Source organism: Branchiostoma belcheri, unplaced genomic scaffold (assembly GCF_001625305.1).
Source record: "Branchiostoma belcheri isolate BF01 breed outbred unplaced genomic scaffold, Haploidv18h27 scaffold23, whole genome shotgun sequence".
NCBI classification, from domain to species: domain Eukaryota; kingdom Metazoa; phylum Chordata; class Leptocardii; order Amphioxiformes; family Branchiostomatidae; genus Branchiostoma; species Branchiostoma belcheri.
Genome location: NW_017803824.1, coordinates 1,466,500 through 1,484,250, shown reverse-complemented (window position 1 = coordinate 1,484,250; position 17,751 = coordinate 1,466,500). Strand labels below are relative to the sequence as shown.

General features: G+C 39.7%; 1 protein-coding gene across 1 annotated transcript in view; it reads left to right on the top strand.

Moving 5' to 3' along the window:
* The window catches only part of LOC109470694 (transcription factor SPT20 homolog), an 84,205-nt gene that overhangs the window by 30,968 nt on the left and 35,486 nt on the right, over window positions 1-17,751 (top strand). The window contains exons 9-10 of the mRNA XM_019769723.1: window positions 12,967-13,023; window positions 15,664-15,803. Coding sequence (XP_019625282.1) covers window positions 12,967-13,023; window positions 15,664-15,803 — 197 coding nt within the window. The remainder of the gene's footprint in view (window positions 1-12,966; window positions 13,024-15,663; window positions 15,804-17,751) is intronic.

Here is a 17,751-nt window from a genome sequence, read left to right as displayed (position 1 = left end):
GTAGACGTGCTTTAGGTAGTTGGAGCCCCCCCTGTGTACTGTGTCGGGTGTTGTGTGAGTGGGTAGAAGCAGATGTTGTGAAGTATTGTGAGATGTGCGCAGGTGTCATACCATTCAGTGCCTTGAACGTGAGGACAGCCTTGGCCCGTGTGTGGTGTTGTGATACGGTGGTCCAGCCTAGCAGGTTCAAAACAGTTTCACTGGAAGTGTAGCGGTCGCACCCTAATATGACCCTACCAGCTCTGTTTTGTAGCTTCTGGAGCTTGTCTGTACAACCCTTCCCCCCCTGGTCCCAAACAGTGCTGCAATATAAGATGTGGGGGAGGAACAGTGTGTTGTAGATAGTCAGTTCCTAGAATTAAAATAGATTGAAATGGAATACTTGTAAGTCTGTTTATAATTAGTTTGGCTTAATTATGCTTGATTGTTGATTATATGATTGTTGATTATATCCCATATGTTTGTGCTTGATTTATTTGTCTTTTAATTTGTTTCTATTTGCAGTCACAACTTATTTATCAGTATTGTATGCATTGCGACATACAGAAATGAAACTGAACAGACGATTTACAAATAGCATTGCTTTCAATAGAGAATTCATTTATGCAACATTACCACTTTAATGCTTAAGGTGTAATAGAACAATAATGTACAATTATTTTGTTTATCTGACAATGATTGAATGGCAATGACCTTCCTAGAATTTTTGAGGCTGCTCCTGGAGAAAATCAATAAGCACTTCAAAACAGTTTTGATGTCCCCATGATGGCAACAAAAGTCAATGTGAAGGGCTAAACATTTTGTCCTAAAATTCGTCCTTGGACCCAGAGTACCAAAATGGTGATAAAGAGAAGAGATTGGTGGTCATCACAACCATAAATGACAGGTACATGTACACAGATATATGTGCACATGGAAAATTGATAAGATTCCAACCAACTGCAACGTCATTATGGTTTATACCTCACGTCTGTGATATATTCCAAACGGCAACTACATGTAGATGGATTCATATCAAGTTTCATGCAAAAATGCAGTGGCTGTACAATCTTCTTATCAGAATAGATTTGCATCACATGAAGAGCATTCTCAAACATGAGTTGTGCATTATTCTGTTAATGCTGCTCCTCAGTAACTGATAGTGCCTAAGTGCTCTTCTTTGATAGGAGTAGAAACCCTTTAAAACTTTTACGTGGAGAGATGATATACGGAAATTGATATGATAATGATAAAGTTACCTCGCAGTTGGATGATGATAATGTATTTGAGAGGTTGTTCCCTTTATGGCACGTATCACAAGATTGACCCCCGAAGCTTTAGTAGTAAAATGAGTCTGCTTCAAGTCTTGAGCAGGTGTTTAGCCCGGGCAGAAAATTGAGGGGGAAGATTTATCATGGCAGTGGATTTCCTGTAATATCCGAGTTGTAAGGGTTTGTCTGTAATGAATGGCTGCCCAGGGGAGATGATGGTATTACTGGGTACCTGTACATCAAAGACCCACGCACAGGCTGAGGCTGTGTTTTTGTCACACAGTGGCCCAAGATGCCCTCAAAGTTCAGCAAATACATTTCTGAGCTAATGCTTGCAGGCCTGGCTTAATGTACAGACTATTCAAGTATTATCAATAGGGACTGGTAGAATACATTACCCTGTGTTGTATATTGATATATATCTCTGTTGGGTATTCACAACCCTTTTCTTTGTAATCCATGCAAGTTCTGACTGCATCGTAGCTCACAAATTACACCACACACCATGAAGTTTTACTGGGCAATAAGGACTGTAGAGTGAGTGAGAGGATCAGGACATTATGCAAATGGCCTCAAACCAATGTCTTTCACTGTCAGGATAGTTGTAATATTTACTATGATGGAGGCCCCACAGGATGAGCAACCATTTTTTCGCTCTGTCATGAATATTTCTAGTCATAACTGAAAAGAGATGGATCAAAGATGTTGTTGCCAACGTGGAGGCATAGTATAGTAAGGTTAAGCCTGTCTCCTCAAGATGCATGGACAGTCTATAGGGCATGCCATGCTGACATAAGAAATTGTCAGTCAGTACATGTCTAACTGTCCCGGATGTTTTAGCTAAAGTGGTTTCGGAATAATAGCTGATTGATGTTTTCATTTGCAATTTCGTTTTCCCTTTGAAACATTGTGAAACCAGTATTTTGACAAACAGTACATTTTATTTCCATGAGAATTATGCAGTCCAAAACACTGTATTTACTGAAGTGTCGACAAAACAGTCTTTAATTGTGATGCAAGAAGTTGGCATTTTCAGGAAAAGACCCTCCCCTGCCTCCAGCTTTAATCATAGTTATCACTGCTTCCAGCCACATGTACGTCGTGTCATGGTACTAAACGTGGAAATTACTCCTTCCCGCTCCAGCTCGGCGAGGGAATGAATAGCTCTGTAGTTCTGGGAAAGTGCTTTGGCATTTTTGGCAGAAGATAAAGTTAACCGTAAAATGTACTGTCAAGTAGTTTTGTTGTGCACTTCCATCAAGTGAAATGTGCGCCTGAGTCTTTTACTGCAGAATGTTGATGATGATGCTTGAGATCTACAGGCCTGGGTAGTTTCCTGTTTTCTCCATGATGATAGTGTTTACATGTACATTTACAAGTCATGTTTCATTATGTTTGCTTGACGATTTTGTTATTAGCATTTGTGCAAGTTTATTGCAAATACATGCCCGAGAGCTAATTGTAGGATTGTAGGAACAGACAACATGTATGAAAAATGGAAAAAAAAAGAAAATACAATCGTATGAGAGACTACATGTACATGTATGTCTAATATTATACTACATTCTACAACATAGTACCTAATGTACATAGTACTACATGTAGTTATTATTGGGCATTCTTACATTTCAATTCAACTTCTATTTTTCAAAACCAAAAAGTCTGATTTGAGTGGTGGCCTGTTATTGGAGCACTTGATATTCTGCAACACAGTTGGCTATGGATTGAACCAATCAGCATGCATGGGACATCCATGCTGCAGATCTTTTTGTTCCTGCGAGATTGACATGCTTTACTGTATCAGTGATGAGGAACATTTAGGACATGTAAGCTGCATTCAGACACCTTTAGAATGGAGATCATTGTTTTGTTTTAGCTGTTATACCAATATTTTATTTATGGTCAAACCTATTTCATTTTTTTGTGAACAAGAAGACAATTTAGTTCATTTGAATTTGGCACAAGTTTACTGATACATGATTGTATAGGAACAGAAAATTTTACTGTAAATATTAACTTGGTATTGGCAATTATGGTTGACTTTCCTTATTATATTGAATTTCTAAATTAGTTGTTAGATTTACAACTAATTAGAATTTTTTCATCAAACAGGGTGGGTGCATTGGCCTTGAACCAAGAATGTCGTAAAAATTTCCTCATTAAGTTTGCCTGGAAGGCATGAAAAAAGAGAATATTTTGAATTATTTCTTATCTATAATAGAAAATATTGATTTTGAGATTTTTGTAGACTATCGCTTTATCTATTTTGGTTTAAAGTGTTTATGGTAACACTAGGACCTGGCCTTCTGGTGGCTTACTTACATACATGTATGCAGAAGACAGATAATGGTTGGTGATTGACCAATCAATATGTAACTCAGGTGGCCTCTAGATCCCTAGATGTCTGAGGGGTGCCCTTAATCTCTGACTTCTCCTACACAGGTGCTGGAACTTGTACATGTATCAGGGCTCAAAATTAAAGGTGGTCCAACGGCCACTAACCACTAAAATTTAGGCTGGGATAACTAAAAAGATAGTTTTGGACATTTTTGGGACAATAGAAAAATAATAAACATTATATTGTCAACCTTTCTTTTGTTTATCAGGCAGACGTCCCGGCTTTTGGCTCCGGAAAATTCTCCCCCGAATTTCCTGTCTACTCTGCATTTATAGTGTGCCTGGCGGTAAACACGGGCAAAATAAAGTTGACTTCAAGTTGAAGTCATACAATACTTCCCCAAAAAACAGGTTTGGATAGTTCATTCTCACATGGGGACAATTGAAATATATTTTTGGGACAGTGCTGGGACAATAGGAAGAAATGTTAGTTTCGAGGCCTGATGTATGTCACAGAAGAGCAGTTCAGAAAAATTGCCCCACTCTCGTAAAGCTATTGTATGGATTTAAAAAGGCAATGCTCTCCCAAACAGCATTGCTGCTCTTAAGCATTCAGATCACCAAATTTATCCCAATCATGTGTTAGAGGCAGAAGCAATGTTGTTTCTTGGTGTATGCAGGTATTCTTGACTGAATTCAATGTTTTTTTTATTTTTCAGAGTGCTCGATTGTAATGCATGAATTCTGTTCTCTGCATATCAGATCCTCATTGTGCAAAATGTTTGCAGAATTTGATTACAACTAAAGGAAGAATTATCATCTTGATGGCAATTTTGAGAATTAGCATCTTCCATAGGTTTGAAATCTGTCAGAATATCTGATTTACATACTGGTCATATCTGTCTTTATTGTGTTGTCTGCTGAACCGTCTTCTCTTAATCACCACCATAAGGTGTGGATCTCCATAACTACACTACCGGGGCCAATTATCATGATATTAACATTTAATCCCCGGTAAGAGTCTCTCATTATGAGGTAGTGCCAGGAGCTGCATAACGTATGATTATGGCTTAAGCAAGGCAATGTATTTATCATTAGCTGTAGCCCTGCATTCTTTGCTTTGTATCTCATGTACGTGTGTGAAGTGAGGTAGGGTGAAACTTTATTTTCTAGTCAGAGTGGCGTCTGTTTGGTGTAGTGGATAGAACATCCGACTGTCAAGCAAGGGGACCCAGATTCAATCCCCAGGGCTGGACCCACCCAGGGCTGGACCCACCCGGACATGCACCCAGATGTTGTGCCCTTGGGAAAGGCACTAAAGACGTATTTCCCCCCTCATTTAGAGGGTTCCTGGGCCCTACTAGGGTTTGGGTTGGCGTTAGGAAGAGCATCCAGCCGTAAAAATCTTGCTTCAACAAAAAGACTTGTACCTTGTGCAAGCACGTCTAACCCCCGGTTCGGGGAAAAATGATGTTAAAACGGTTTTTAAAAAAAAGTTGCAGGTGCTGTTTTATCTGTTGTCCCCCCCTCCCCAATGTTTGAAGGTTTAGCGCACGATAAACTATAACGATCACGTAATCCTATCGGCTCCTGCAATTGTCAAACAGTAACAGGGTAAATGAGCGAGCAATCACTGGCACCAGCCATCGCTCGCGTTTTGCGAGCCAGTAAATACATGGATAGGTGATTTAACTGCTTCAGCTTCGGATTTGCAATTAACGCTTTATGGGAGGATATAATGGGAACTAACTCAGGAATTGTTTGAAGTAATTAGAAGAGTTGTCCTTTGTGTAAATAACAGTCACGGAGGAAGGGGGGAAGACGGGCTGTTGAAAAGCCCAGGAGGGGTGGTTGGAAGATTGGTAAGGGATCCCAGAAGTCATCAGGAGTTGTAACAGGTATCATTCATGGAAGGCTTTAACTTACCGTCCCGTGGCAGGTTTACTGCCTAGTCGATGGCGATCAGCGGAAATTGAAAGTGCTGTCGTAACGCTTGGAGTAGCCCCAGAAAGCTACATGCAACAAAGGCCACTCATATTGTATCAAGATATTTTTCTCGTTTTTTTCTCACCTAATGAAAATGTAATGATATAGTTATGAGCATTTTTTGTATAGTTACATGGATGTAGAGAGTGATAGGACACTAAATCCTCCCTAGTATAGTCTTTTAATTATTAAGATCTTGATATTTGTTTCAGTTATAGCATTAAAGTCTTGCTGTTAAAAAAACATTGTTATAAAAACTTATATCTGATAAAAAACATTTTATAGCCAGGACAAAAGTAGCCTAAACAGCAGTTGCTAGTAGTTAGTAATGACTTGCACATAATGTACATGTCCCATTTCAGTGTGACCAGGAAGCCATTCATCACAATATAAATCTCTCATATAACGTAATCACAATTTCCGGGGTTGTGATGTATCTGAAAGGTGTGGCTCAATGACAAAGTAAGAAGTTCTATGGTTTTTGTTGTAAGTCTTGTAAATATGTCTCATTTTTCATTGAAATATCCTGTAAACTTATTAAAGAACACACTGAAATCAATGCTATTCTGTACTGACATAAGAATGCTGTATAAGTTATGAGTACAGCAAATAAGCCAAATCAAATGCTTAAACCTCCATCCACCTGAGTGTACATTAGACAGATAAGAAATAATTGTAATGGTCTTTACTTTGCCAACAGCATAATTTTGCAAAGATTTTAGCTTTATCTCTGTTCTGAGCAACACACATCTGTTGACTTGCAATATGGTGTGAAAGATAGCAAACATTAAATGCGTCTTGGGTAAGGAAGACAAATAGCAACATCCGGTAACTGTGATTCTTGTAAGGCCCTTTATTGCTCAAAACGAGAAGCATCATGGATAAGGATAGCTGTGAGAAATAAACTACATGTGCAGTGCAGTTATTAATACCTTCAACTTATTCTTTTGTTGGTCACCCATGTAGAAAGCATTGGCATTCCGTTGTGTAATCTACATGGCTATCCATGCAATCAGAGTAACGGCTGTCAATTTGTCTCTGTCACACCAGCCTTCAGTTGGCTGTGCCTGCGATGTCATTAAATCCCTATTTGGGTCGCCTTAGTACGCCTGGCAATTGCTTTTCATCAGCTTGTTAAGAAAGTTTTTCCTACAGGACATTAAGGGAAGGATTGCAGTAATGGTGGGTTTTTCTTAAATGGGGGCAGGTTGCTGTATGCTGAAATGTGTCCTGCTGTGTGTAGCCAATTTCACTGTACAATTATTGCTGTATATTATAATATTTCAGTATAATATTTAGAATAATGCATAGATCATGCTACTATGACATATGATTTACATTTGATATCTATTAAGACAGGTAATGACTGCCTTAATAAGGTCTCTAAAATTGATGCGCTCTATCACACCCACACTCTGTTTCTGTACCAGTCCTCAGTTTTGAAAAATTCATAAACGGTTATTTGGTTTGTTTAGCATGTCTATGTGTAGACCCATGTGGAATGTGCAGAATCTAAAGAAGGTAATTACATGTATGTTAGACTAAGAGACTGTAATACACCATATTATTCTGCAGTCTAGCAGATTGTATTACTCATCTGACATAAACCTTCTGAAACACTATTCTATTTGCCTGACAACGCAGGTATGATGATCTTATTCGCAAAAATTTCACGTTTCTCTCATAATGGACCAAGTTGGCTGTTAGGGCCCCTCACTCTCCACTTATTCTGCTTTATGGCTCTACAAGACACATTTACACCGGCCATGACTGAGAGTATCAGCTCAAAGTGTGCTTAAAGTGCGCCAATTTTCTGGTCTCTCTCCCTCGGAGCAAGAAGGAAATGGCTAGCATGCCATCATGTCATCATGGATCATGAGCCAAACTGATTTCCTCCATCACCATTTCCACTCCAAGCTCCACTTAAACAGGACCGGAATGATTCCGGAGTAGACACATTGTCTGAGAGCTCGTACAAGATGGAACAGCCGCAACTCGGCCCTTTGCAGCGAACATCTTTCAAGTGGCGTGTGGAAACGTGGATCAACATGCACATCGTCACTTCCCTCAATCAGGAGAGGCTGAAAACTGCTCATTAGTACCTCACTGCCAGCAGGGAGTGGTGGTTTATGTCTTACATAAACATTTCCCGCAGATTTCCTTACCAAACATAGGTTCTACATATCTCTAAAGATACTTTCTGTGTGTGTTTGATATGATGTGATATGATGTATATCTACAATTTTCTTCTTTTTTACCTGGAGGGTTTTTCTCTGCTCCATTCCTCCTAAGTGTGTGGGTGGGAAATGGCTGACCCTGCTCCAAAATGCAGCTGGGTGATGAATCGAGAGATTTTCAGATAAACCGGCATCACACTAAAAGTATACAGCGAGGGCATTACTCACACTTGCGGAAACGTAAGAGTCTTATGTCTGCCTCATTAATCAACAGGCTCCCTTATTAAGTTTAACCTCCCGGTAACGAGGATCCGACGAAGACGGATTTTCCTGACCTTTCGTTCGTTTTAAGCCGTCTCTCTGTGAGGGGCAGAACTTAGGAGGATCTCAGTCCTTTTGAAGGAGACAGTTTGGCGACAGTTAGTCATCCCTTGTGGATCTTTGATGAGATGCTTCTCTGAACTCTGGAATAAATTGTTTATCATAGAGTTCCTCTAGCCGAGGACCACATTCAGATCTGAATGACTCTCATTCTTGTGGAGCTGTCTTAAAATGACAAAGGCAGCCCTCAAGCCTTCTGATATAATTTTAAAGTTGACCTGAATGGCACAGTGATAGATCAAGGGTTTACAGTATGGTAGAATATTCATCTTTTGGGTCAGCAAAAGGTCAAATAAATGTGCTTGAGGGTTTTTATCAGCAGGGTATTCAAGGCCATGTCTAAGATAAAATGGAAGGGACATTACCGGTGTATTGATTATTTTTTGTCAAATGAACCTATTGTTTTAACTAGCATCTGCAAGTCCGATTGAATTTCATAGTACTTGTATGAGGAGATCATCTTTTACTCTCTTCCAAAAGAAGGTAATATTTTACAACAGGAATGTATTCAGCACCAAGGACAGATATCGATTATAGATAGATAGGTTTTACCTTTGTACAGCTGCAATGGTGTTGTTTGAAAACAAGCATTTAAAATGTATGTCAAATAATATTCAATCATGTAGCCACCATGTTTTATTAAACTTTCAACTTCTATCACCTATGTTGGTATTAACTTGTCAGTATGAAAAGCTACAATCTGTATTATACTCAACCTTCAGAAAATGTTCATTGATACATGTGTAGTTGTTACAGCTACTGAAATCTCATGGTGTCCTACCACTATCATTACTGTAGCAACACAAGTATGTATGTAACTTTACTTCTAGTAAATTCACAATGAATATACATGTTCTCATGCAGATTTTGTGGCGTCTGTGTGGTGTATTGGATAGAACATCTGACTGTCCCAGATTCAATCCCCGGGGCTGGACCCAGACATGTCTGGACATGCACCCAGACGTTGTGCCCTTGGGAAAGGCACTTAACACGTATTTCCCCCCTCAGTTAGAGGGTTCCTGGGCCCTACTAGGGTTTGGGTTGGTGTTAGGAAGAGCATCCAGCCGTAAAAATCTTGCTTCAACAAAAAGACTTTGTGCAAGCACGTCTAACCCCTGGTTTGGGGAAAAATGACGTTAAAATGGTAAAAAAAATGTTCATGTACATGTATCTCTGTGTGTGTGTAGAGAAATGTGCCTGAGCTGAAATCATTGTAATTTGGCCCCTGCCGGTTAGTGTACCATGTCTGGCTAAAACTGACCTCCTTGTGGAAACCTGTCAATACCAGGGATACGCTACATTTGTCACTCAGGCCAGCCAACAGTCACAATGCCTTGTTCCTTGTTTCATGCTGACTTATGGAAGGTCAAAGTGCATCTGTCAAGAAATGCTCGAGTCAGCCATTGAAATACTTAATAATAGTCACATGTATGTTTTACAAAATCAAATGTTTTTGTGTGTGATATAAAATCTTTAAGACTATACATTAGCCAACAATATAAAACAAACTTCAAAAGATTTTCTATTTTGTACTTATGGACAAAGCTATCTGATATTCAGCCATATGAAACTGCTACCTGTGCCTGAGGATCAAAATATAATCATGTAGTACATTGCTCATAGCATATAGAATGAACCTATTACACAGTGTCCTTATTTAGCTTTTACATGATGAATGCCACTTTGTGATATCAACATACCTTTGCAATAATATTAACTTTTGATGAATTAAGGCTAGAAAACCCCTTTCTGATTGAAATTGCTCCAAGCATATCGTATACCCATTAAGTGAAATGATTATGTTTCACAATAACTGAAGATGTTATCCTGTTTATTGCAGAGTGCCTTGGGTAAGACTGGTTATTTTTCATTGACCAATGCCATTTGTAGGAACTTGATCAACCTTCAGAATAAGCCATAGTTTATTGTAATTGATAACATGAGACGACAAAGCTGCATGCCCATGTAAGAGTTTCGTGCATGGCTTGGGGCCAAGGATTTGGATGGATGGTTGCCTGAGATAAAACGTTCCCAAACAGAACATTCTTCAATTTACATTTATGGAGAAGAGTGGGTGTGCTTGGCAGAAAGTTCAACCTTTAGGGAAGCCGCATTGCTCCTTTACTAGCTGCTTGGAAAAGCATCATACCCCACCTTATTTGGGGATGACTGCTCTACCTTTTTCCTTCACCAGACATCCATGATTTCTGTCTACCTGAACAAGATGAACAGAAATGCAAAGTTTAACACATATTTCTGTTTTTCTGTATCTGTATAGCCGGTATAACTGCCTTTCGGTGTAACACACCAGCTTCGCAGGCACGTGGCGCGGCAGCAGCTGACTATATTACACCGATCGACTCGTTACACCTAACCCTTGAACTTCTAACTCTAGACATTGTTTAAAGCTATCTAATGATATCTCATATATGTATTCAGACACCCACCCTCACCACGATTTGTTTTCCTAGTCATACCTGTGTGTGCTTTCATTGAGAAGTCAAGGCTACCAAATGTGTCATTGCCCTCGCAATATCCTTACACTCGCAATTTCTATCACCGCATTCCCCCCGGGAATTCCCCCCATTCCACGTTGGAAGGCACAATCTGGCTGGAATTCCTGCTCGGGAACAGCCAGATTCCATTGATCTGCGTTAGCTCATCATGAACCTGGTACAGCAATTGATCCATGCTGATGAGAGCGTACAGGTAGAAATGGTCTTCCAGACTGTCTTCCAGAGCGCACTTAATATTTTACGCTCCCGAACATTATAGTTCCAGAGTAGGATGGAAAGGTTGTGCGTTACGGCGGGAATAAAGCACAGATTGGTGTCCTCGGTGGGCGGGGCAGCCGGTGCGTAATGGATGATTCCACGCTGATAACGTCTCGGAAATTGGCCATTAATTATCGATGCAGTTTCCTTGCAGAAATTGTTTTTCTATTGATCTGGGGAAGGCTGTTACTACAAAGTGTCAAGCCAGACGGAGTGGCAACGACCAATCATGCCAACAAGCCAGGCTCCAGACAACAATGGGAGATAACTAGGTGGACATCAAGAAATCATCCGAGGCAATTATGTCATAAAGTCGCACTTTATATCCTAACTTTGGCAGGAATCTACCAAAATCCATAAAAGGGGTGTTAGTGTTGTTACATGTACATGTGTATACCATTGTAACTGTGTACCCTCCAACCTACCAAAACAAATCTATTTTTTCTATATTGATGTTAGATACATACATAAGATTGCAGTTGACAAATACAGCTTATGAATATGTTACTCTCTCTATTGATTTTCTTAACATTTCTACACACCACGTACGCTGTGTGGTACAAACTATGTAACATTTTGTTGTTACCAAGTTACCAAGGACATACACAGTACACTGCTGAAGGGTGCTGCATTCACCTGATTAAGTCTTGATTGGGTTGTTTCGCTTTAGAAGCAAACTCATCATTGCATTTACCATATCTTCTGAATAGATATGATATAGAAACCTACATTCTGGACAGCTCTCGTTATCTATGCCAGGCAATAGGACGGGCTACCTTGAACCTTAGATGGCCTTTCGTTTCCGCCAATGCCTGGGGCCTTTGTGCAGGAATATATACAGCCCATTCAAATGCAAAGAAATTTCTTCCCTTGCAGGAGTTGAACCCATGAACTCTCAATCCAAAGCACCAAATGTGTACTTTGTCTTCAGATTGAATAGGAATGTCAGTATCGATCCAAAACATCGGGTCCTAGGTAACCTTTGCGCAATAAAAACGTCCCTCTAGATGTGCTGCTGCTAGTCTCTGTGCTTCATTTGTCTCAGGTGGAACCATTCAGTACTGGATATTAAGTTAGCATGATGTACATTTGCTTTTCCAGGGTTCATGGCTAAACTTCCTTTGGGAAATCTTGATTGATGAATAAGAGACTATTGTACTTTAAGGTGCCTTACATTTACGTTAAAAAAAGGTACTGTATTTAATAATCATTCCTTGGTACATGTGTATGTCAAAAAACAGTTACTCAAGCAACTGGATATGTTTTTGGAAATGGTCAGGCGTTTCAGGTAGCATGCACTACTTTTCGTCAGTGACACTGGCGAAGTGGAGGCTACCTGAATATGGTTTTTTGGCATATCTTATTACCTGGATGTCTAACCTTCACTGACATATTCCTTGGTATGTTTGACATACATTAGTGCTCTCAGTGGTGCTGAAATATTTGCTGTTATACTGTGGCTCACTTTTAACCTTCCCATCGCTTTGGGCTACATTCTGCTAAACCTTTCTTTATTCATAATTCAGCAAGGGGGTTACTTTAACTGCTTTCCATGGTAAAGCTGGTAGTTGTCACTAATGGGCCATGCATATCCTAGGATGCTCAAATGTATAGGCTGTTGTAGCATTATTTCCAACCTTCTACACTGTATCATGGTGCTCTCAGTTCATTTAGTGATGCTGAAAAAGAGTGACAGATGTCACTCGAAACGTCCAGAAGTTATCTCTGTTATTTGTCCAGTTGCAGAGTTTGATTTGTCTTTGAATACTAGTATTGTTTACCTAGAGGTCTAACCTCTATCAATGTATCACAGTGTAATATAGCCAGCTGCCGTCGCGCCGCATGCCTGCAAAGCTGGTGTGTTATGCCAAAAGGCAGCTATACCGGCTGTACAGATACAGATACAGTTTGTTTGGTATGTGAAAATGTGCACAATTTGCTCAAGATAAAGCAAGTGTTAGGCAGTTATGTTCAGTAAGCATACTTTAAAATTAGTGTTACATGCATCTTGTACTTTGTTTTACCGGTATTCTAATGATGTCCTCTCCTGTGTTTCTGCAGACCCTGGTGTGTGATGTAAATGCAATCACTAATGATGGCGAGCACAGATGGACACAGGTACAGTACTGCAACTCACGTCTGTTTCCTAATTTTAACTGTTCCTTAGACCACACCAATTTGATTTGTTGGCTCTTGGATTTTTTTCTGAAAAAATATGAAGCGACGGTGAAAAAATACAACAGACCTAGGCCTCCTATGATATCCCTAAATTCTATGATACATGTAGGAGCCATGAAGTCAACATACCAGACAATGAATTTCAAACTCTTAATCAAACCACAGCATTGATAGATGGAAAAACTATATCAACTCTGAAGAGAAGGGACTTTGCTGTTGGGACCAAAATATGAGCATTTTGGAGTTGATTCAGAGGCTGAAATGTTTCTTTCTTTTGCAAATCAGAAAAAAATGAAGTGGTGAATCCGTGAACCAACAAATTAGATTTGCGTGGCCTTACAATAAGCTGATTCACATTTCAAACTGCATAGGCCTCAGTTCAAAGGTGAAAGCTTGATACATGTCATATTATATGTTTTAGTTATGTCCCAGGGGCCTTCAACTTCGACATAATACCCATCATCATGCTGCCCATGCACAGTTTAAACCTTGAACCAGCTTATACAGGATTAGCTGGGTGAAACCAGGGATGAAACTTTGAGGTATCTGTGCATATTGAATAAATGCATCATACCTTGGGTATTGGGGCAGGTAGAATGACAGCGTAAGCTTTAAACCCCTCCAGACACACTTGGCCTGAAAGCCTAGTAATTGCTTGGAAAGACTCCAAGTACTACAAAGAGATACATGGCTCGGTGATGGACACAACCGTGACAGGTTAAACCCTGGAATTGAAAGTGTGTCCCGATGGTAATGAGTATTGACAGTCTGGTATGGCCATTGAATAACCTTGGATGAATGCTCTATGCCACCGTGGTTTTTATTCCTGGAAATTTAGCGTCGTAAAATGTTTTACTGTAAATCTCTACAGCAGGCAATCCAGGCAAGAATGGGAAATATATAAAGACAATCCTTCTTGATTTTGTAGGGTGCCCTTTTTCTCAAGCTGTAGAATTGTTACATAAACTGTAATATTGATTATGTTGTCCTCTGTATCTGTATCAGTATAGTCGGTATAACCGCCCTTCGACGTAACACCAGCTTCGTCCTATATTTTTGATATTTTTATGTATTTTGGTAGTCATTTATACTCAGAATGGACATGTGCATAATTAATTGAAAACCTACAATTATTCAGTAGTGCCAAGTTGTAAATTATGAGTGCAAAAAGACTTTTAATCTCTCTAAACTGTTCAAGCAGGTTGCATTATGGTCATTTCATCCTGTAACTAATTCCTTTCAAAAGGTCCTGAGTACAAAAACACTGTCAACTTCCAGCAGTCAGACCAGTTCACAGCTGTCCAGTTCAATCTCATGTGTGGACCTTACAGATGAACTTAAATCTTGTTCAGCTCAGATGGGCGCAAAATGAGCGGTGCAGGGCAAATGAACTGCAACATTTGGCGAGAATGACCCAAAATGAGTTCCAGTCAACCCAGTCTCCTTTGGGAAATCACAGCTCTAGTTGGGTGTCCAGCTTTTCATTTTGTTACACGTTAAAGCATTTAGGATGTACAGTTGAAGCTTTTTCCATCCTAATAATGTCTCACAGAAATAACCGGCTTGGATTCAACGAAAACAGTTTTTTTTGTATTGTTAATGACCTTTTACGTTGTATCTGTAGAGATTGGCAGTCATTTTCAGTCGTAAGAGCTATAATCAGTGGTGCTTTATGTTGTATGGAAGGTGTGCAAGTAATTAGAGCTCTGTCATTTTTCCTGTTAAAAACAAGATAACGTTGCAGAGTTATCAGATGGAAATACAAAGAGCTTCATCATTGGAAAACATGGCACATTCTTTTCTGACCTCACTTGCTAGACTCTCTGACTACATCGCAGCTTTGAAGGATTCCAGGCCAATTTCTACTTATCAAAAGATGGTGCTTTAGTTTAGGAAGGAGATTTCCATTCTTTAGTTTGGAAGACACTTTTGTCTCTCAGTTTAAAACTTCTTTAGTGCAAAAGTAATACATTTAGAAACGCACATTCACAGTGCCATTCATTTGTGGTGGAGAGGTCACTGTGCAAAAATAAAAATACAGTAGTCAATATGCCTGACCTGTCTTGTTTCATTTTGAGGCGGCCACCTCCAACTACATGTAGCTGAAGATTCTGCTGCCTTTTTGTGGCTAATACGAGATGGGGTTACCAGGCCTCCATCCAGGAAAGTCATGTAAAGTGCCTTTCCCAAGGGCACAAGATCAGTAACATGGCAGGATTTGAACCCAGGACCTCTTCCGAGCTAAACACTCTGCCGTTGCGCCACTCAGCCCCACAGGTTTACTTATCAATACCAAAGAAGTACATAATTATATCTTTGTTTGTTTGAGACCACCTTGCCACCTTGGCTAAGGTTGAGTTGTTGCTTACAGTTACATGACACCGTTGTGGGATCGACAACAACGGCCTGCAGACCTACAAAGTCAGAGTCCACTGACATCTCCTTCACTGTAATTCAGAACACTTGGCAGCTGTGAGCCATTGATTGCCCACTAAACTGTATTCTTACCATGTGTATGTACAATCAGTGGGTATTGCTCACTATAGCACATTATATAAAAAAAAACATGACATTTTCCAGGACGACAAACATGAGTTGGAGAAGCAGCTGGTCCTGGCCACCGCCGAGCCGCTCTGTCTGGACCCGTCTCCCGTAGTGGCCGTCGTCAGCAACAGGATCCAACATCACAGGCTCAAGTTCTCCACCAAACCTCTCAAGAGGTCAGTGTTTTTTAATTTTATTTTATTCTCAGATATTTATTGAGTATTGGACAAAAAGCACAAGTTGCTTAATATACAAATGTATAACACCTTCTACTCAAAAACATACAACGAGTATAAAACACATTTTTTTAACGTTTGTTTAAAGAAATACATACAAAATAAAGAAATAGGAGAAAAGAAAATAAGAAAAACAAGAAAAACAAGAAAAAAATAAGAAAAACAAGAAAAAGAAGATAAGAAATACAAATAAAACATACAAAACATACAAAACCTTCGCACATATATGAAGGGTTGTTAAGTGTGACATATTACAAAGAATGTTTGTGTCGAGGCTTATGTACACTTAGGAGAATAGTGTATGACAGAAATATGGTTTGTTGTTCATCAATACACTCTTGAAGAAAGCATATTTTGCATAAAGTAAACAGTGATTCAAGTATGTGGTCTTTTCCTGCTTTTCGAGAGGTCAGTATGCCATCACCTGCTCAGAGTGGTGTTCACTTTCAGAAGGTACAGAATAGAGAAGGTCCAGGCCATTAGCAAGAAACACAGTCACTCTTCCCCACTCCCTTTGTGATGAAAACTTTTTAGGACACATTACATAAACCACCATTAAAGTGGCCTGGTTTCCAAACCTACATTAGCTGCTGAGTCTCTTTTGTGCCACCATTAAAGTGTGTTGAGTGTGTTGACTGAGATGTATTTTGAAATCTTTGTGAGTTTGTGTGTGTGTGCGCGTGTGTGTGTGCATGCAAGTGTGTGTGTGTGTGTGTGTGTGTGTGTGTGTGTGTGTGTGTGCGTGCACGTGTGTGTCTGGCTGTGAAAGTGAATACAGAAGAAAAGACACTGACTGTGTAGTACATGTATGCAAGGAAATTTGATCATGTTCAGGGTCTTCACCAAACAAGAGACAATGTAATTCTGTCTACTTTTAGGAACAGGATTCAGGATATCTATGTATCATTAAGACCATGAACTGCTTTCCTTCTACCTGTACATCTTGTACGTCTACAGCTACAAGACAGTATAAGATCTTTATATTGCTATACCATGATGATAGGTGCTATTCTCTTTCTATGGCATCCTGAGAGGTCAATCATGGGCAGTCAATCTCCCGGCCGGATAGTCCCCGACTTCTAACCCATAACGTGCAAAGGTCAGGCTATAGGCTCCATGCATCATCTCCCAGAAAATTATTATAAATAGCGCCGGGCAGGCAAGCAGAAAACAATTCTGTTCACGAGCACGTCTTGACCCAAATATCGTAATACACGCATTGATTTTCTGTTGGTGGAGAATGACGGATTCAGCGTTCTACCGTCCACAAGGAAATTCCCCATACTTTGACCCTTACTAAGACTCGTTAGGCCACACCAATTTAATTTCTTGGTTAACGGATTTTTCTAGAAAAATAATGGAGCGGGCGAAAAAAAAAAAACAAGGCCTAGGCATCCTATTATGGCCCAAAATGGTACGATAGGAGCCATGAAGTCAACACACCAGGCTGGTTCAAAATTTAAACAATGAATTTTGAACTTTTAAAGATACCATTGCATTGAAAGATGGAATAACTGTAACAACTTGGAAGAAAAGGACTGTTTTCAGCTGTTCAGGGCAAAATATGAGCATTTTGCAGTTGATTCTAAATTTTTTTGGGGCAAATCAGAAAAAAATGAAGCAGGCGAATCTGTTAACCAACAAATAAAATTGGTGTGGCCTTACTAAGACTCGTTACATGTGGAAAGCTCTCATGGAATAACGTTGGGTGGATTATTGTTCCCCAGTTGGTAGTCAGGAGCGCAATTGTGGCGGCAATAGCCGCCATTAGTCTCCACTGCAGCTGTGTAACATGAAGCAATTTTGGCATATTACATGTATCGGGCGGACATTTGTCTTTTTGGATGGATGCATTATGTACCTGTGCTGTTCAAGATAGTCTATTATA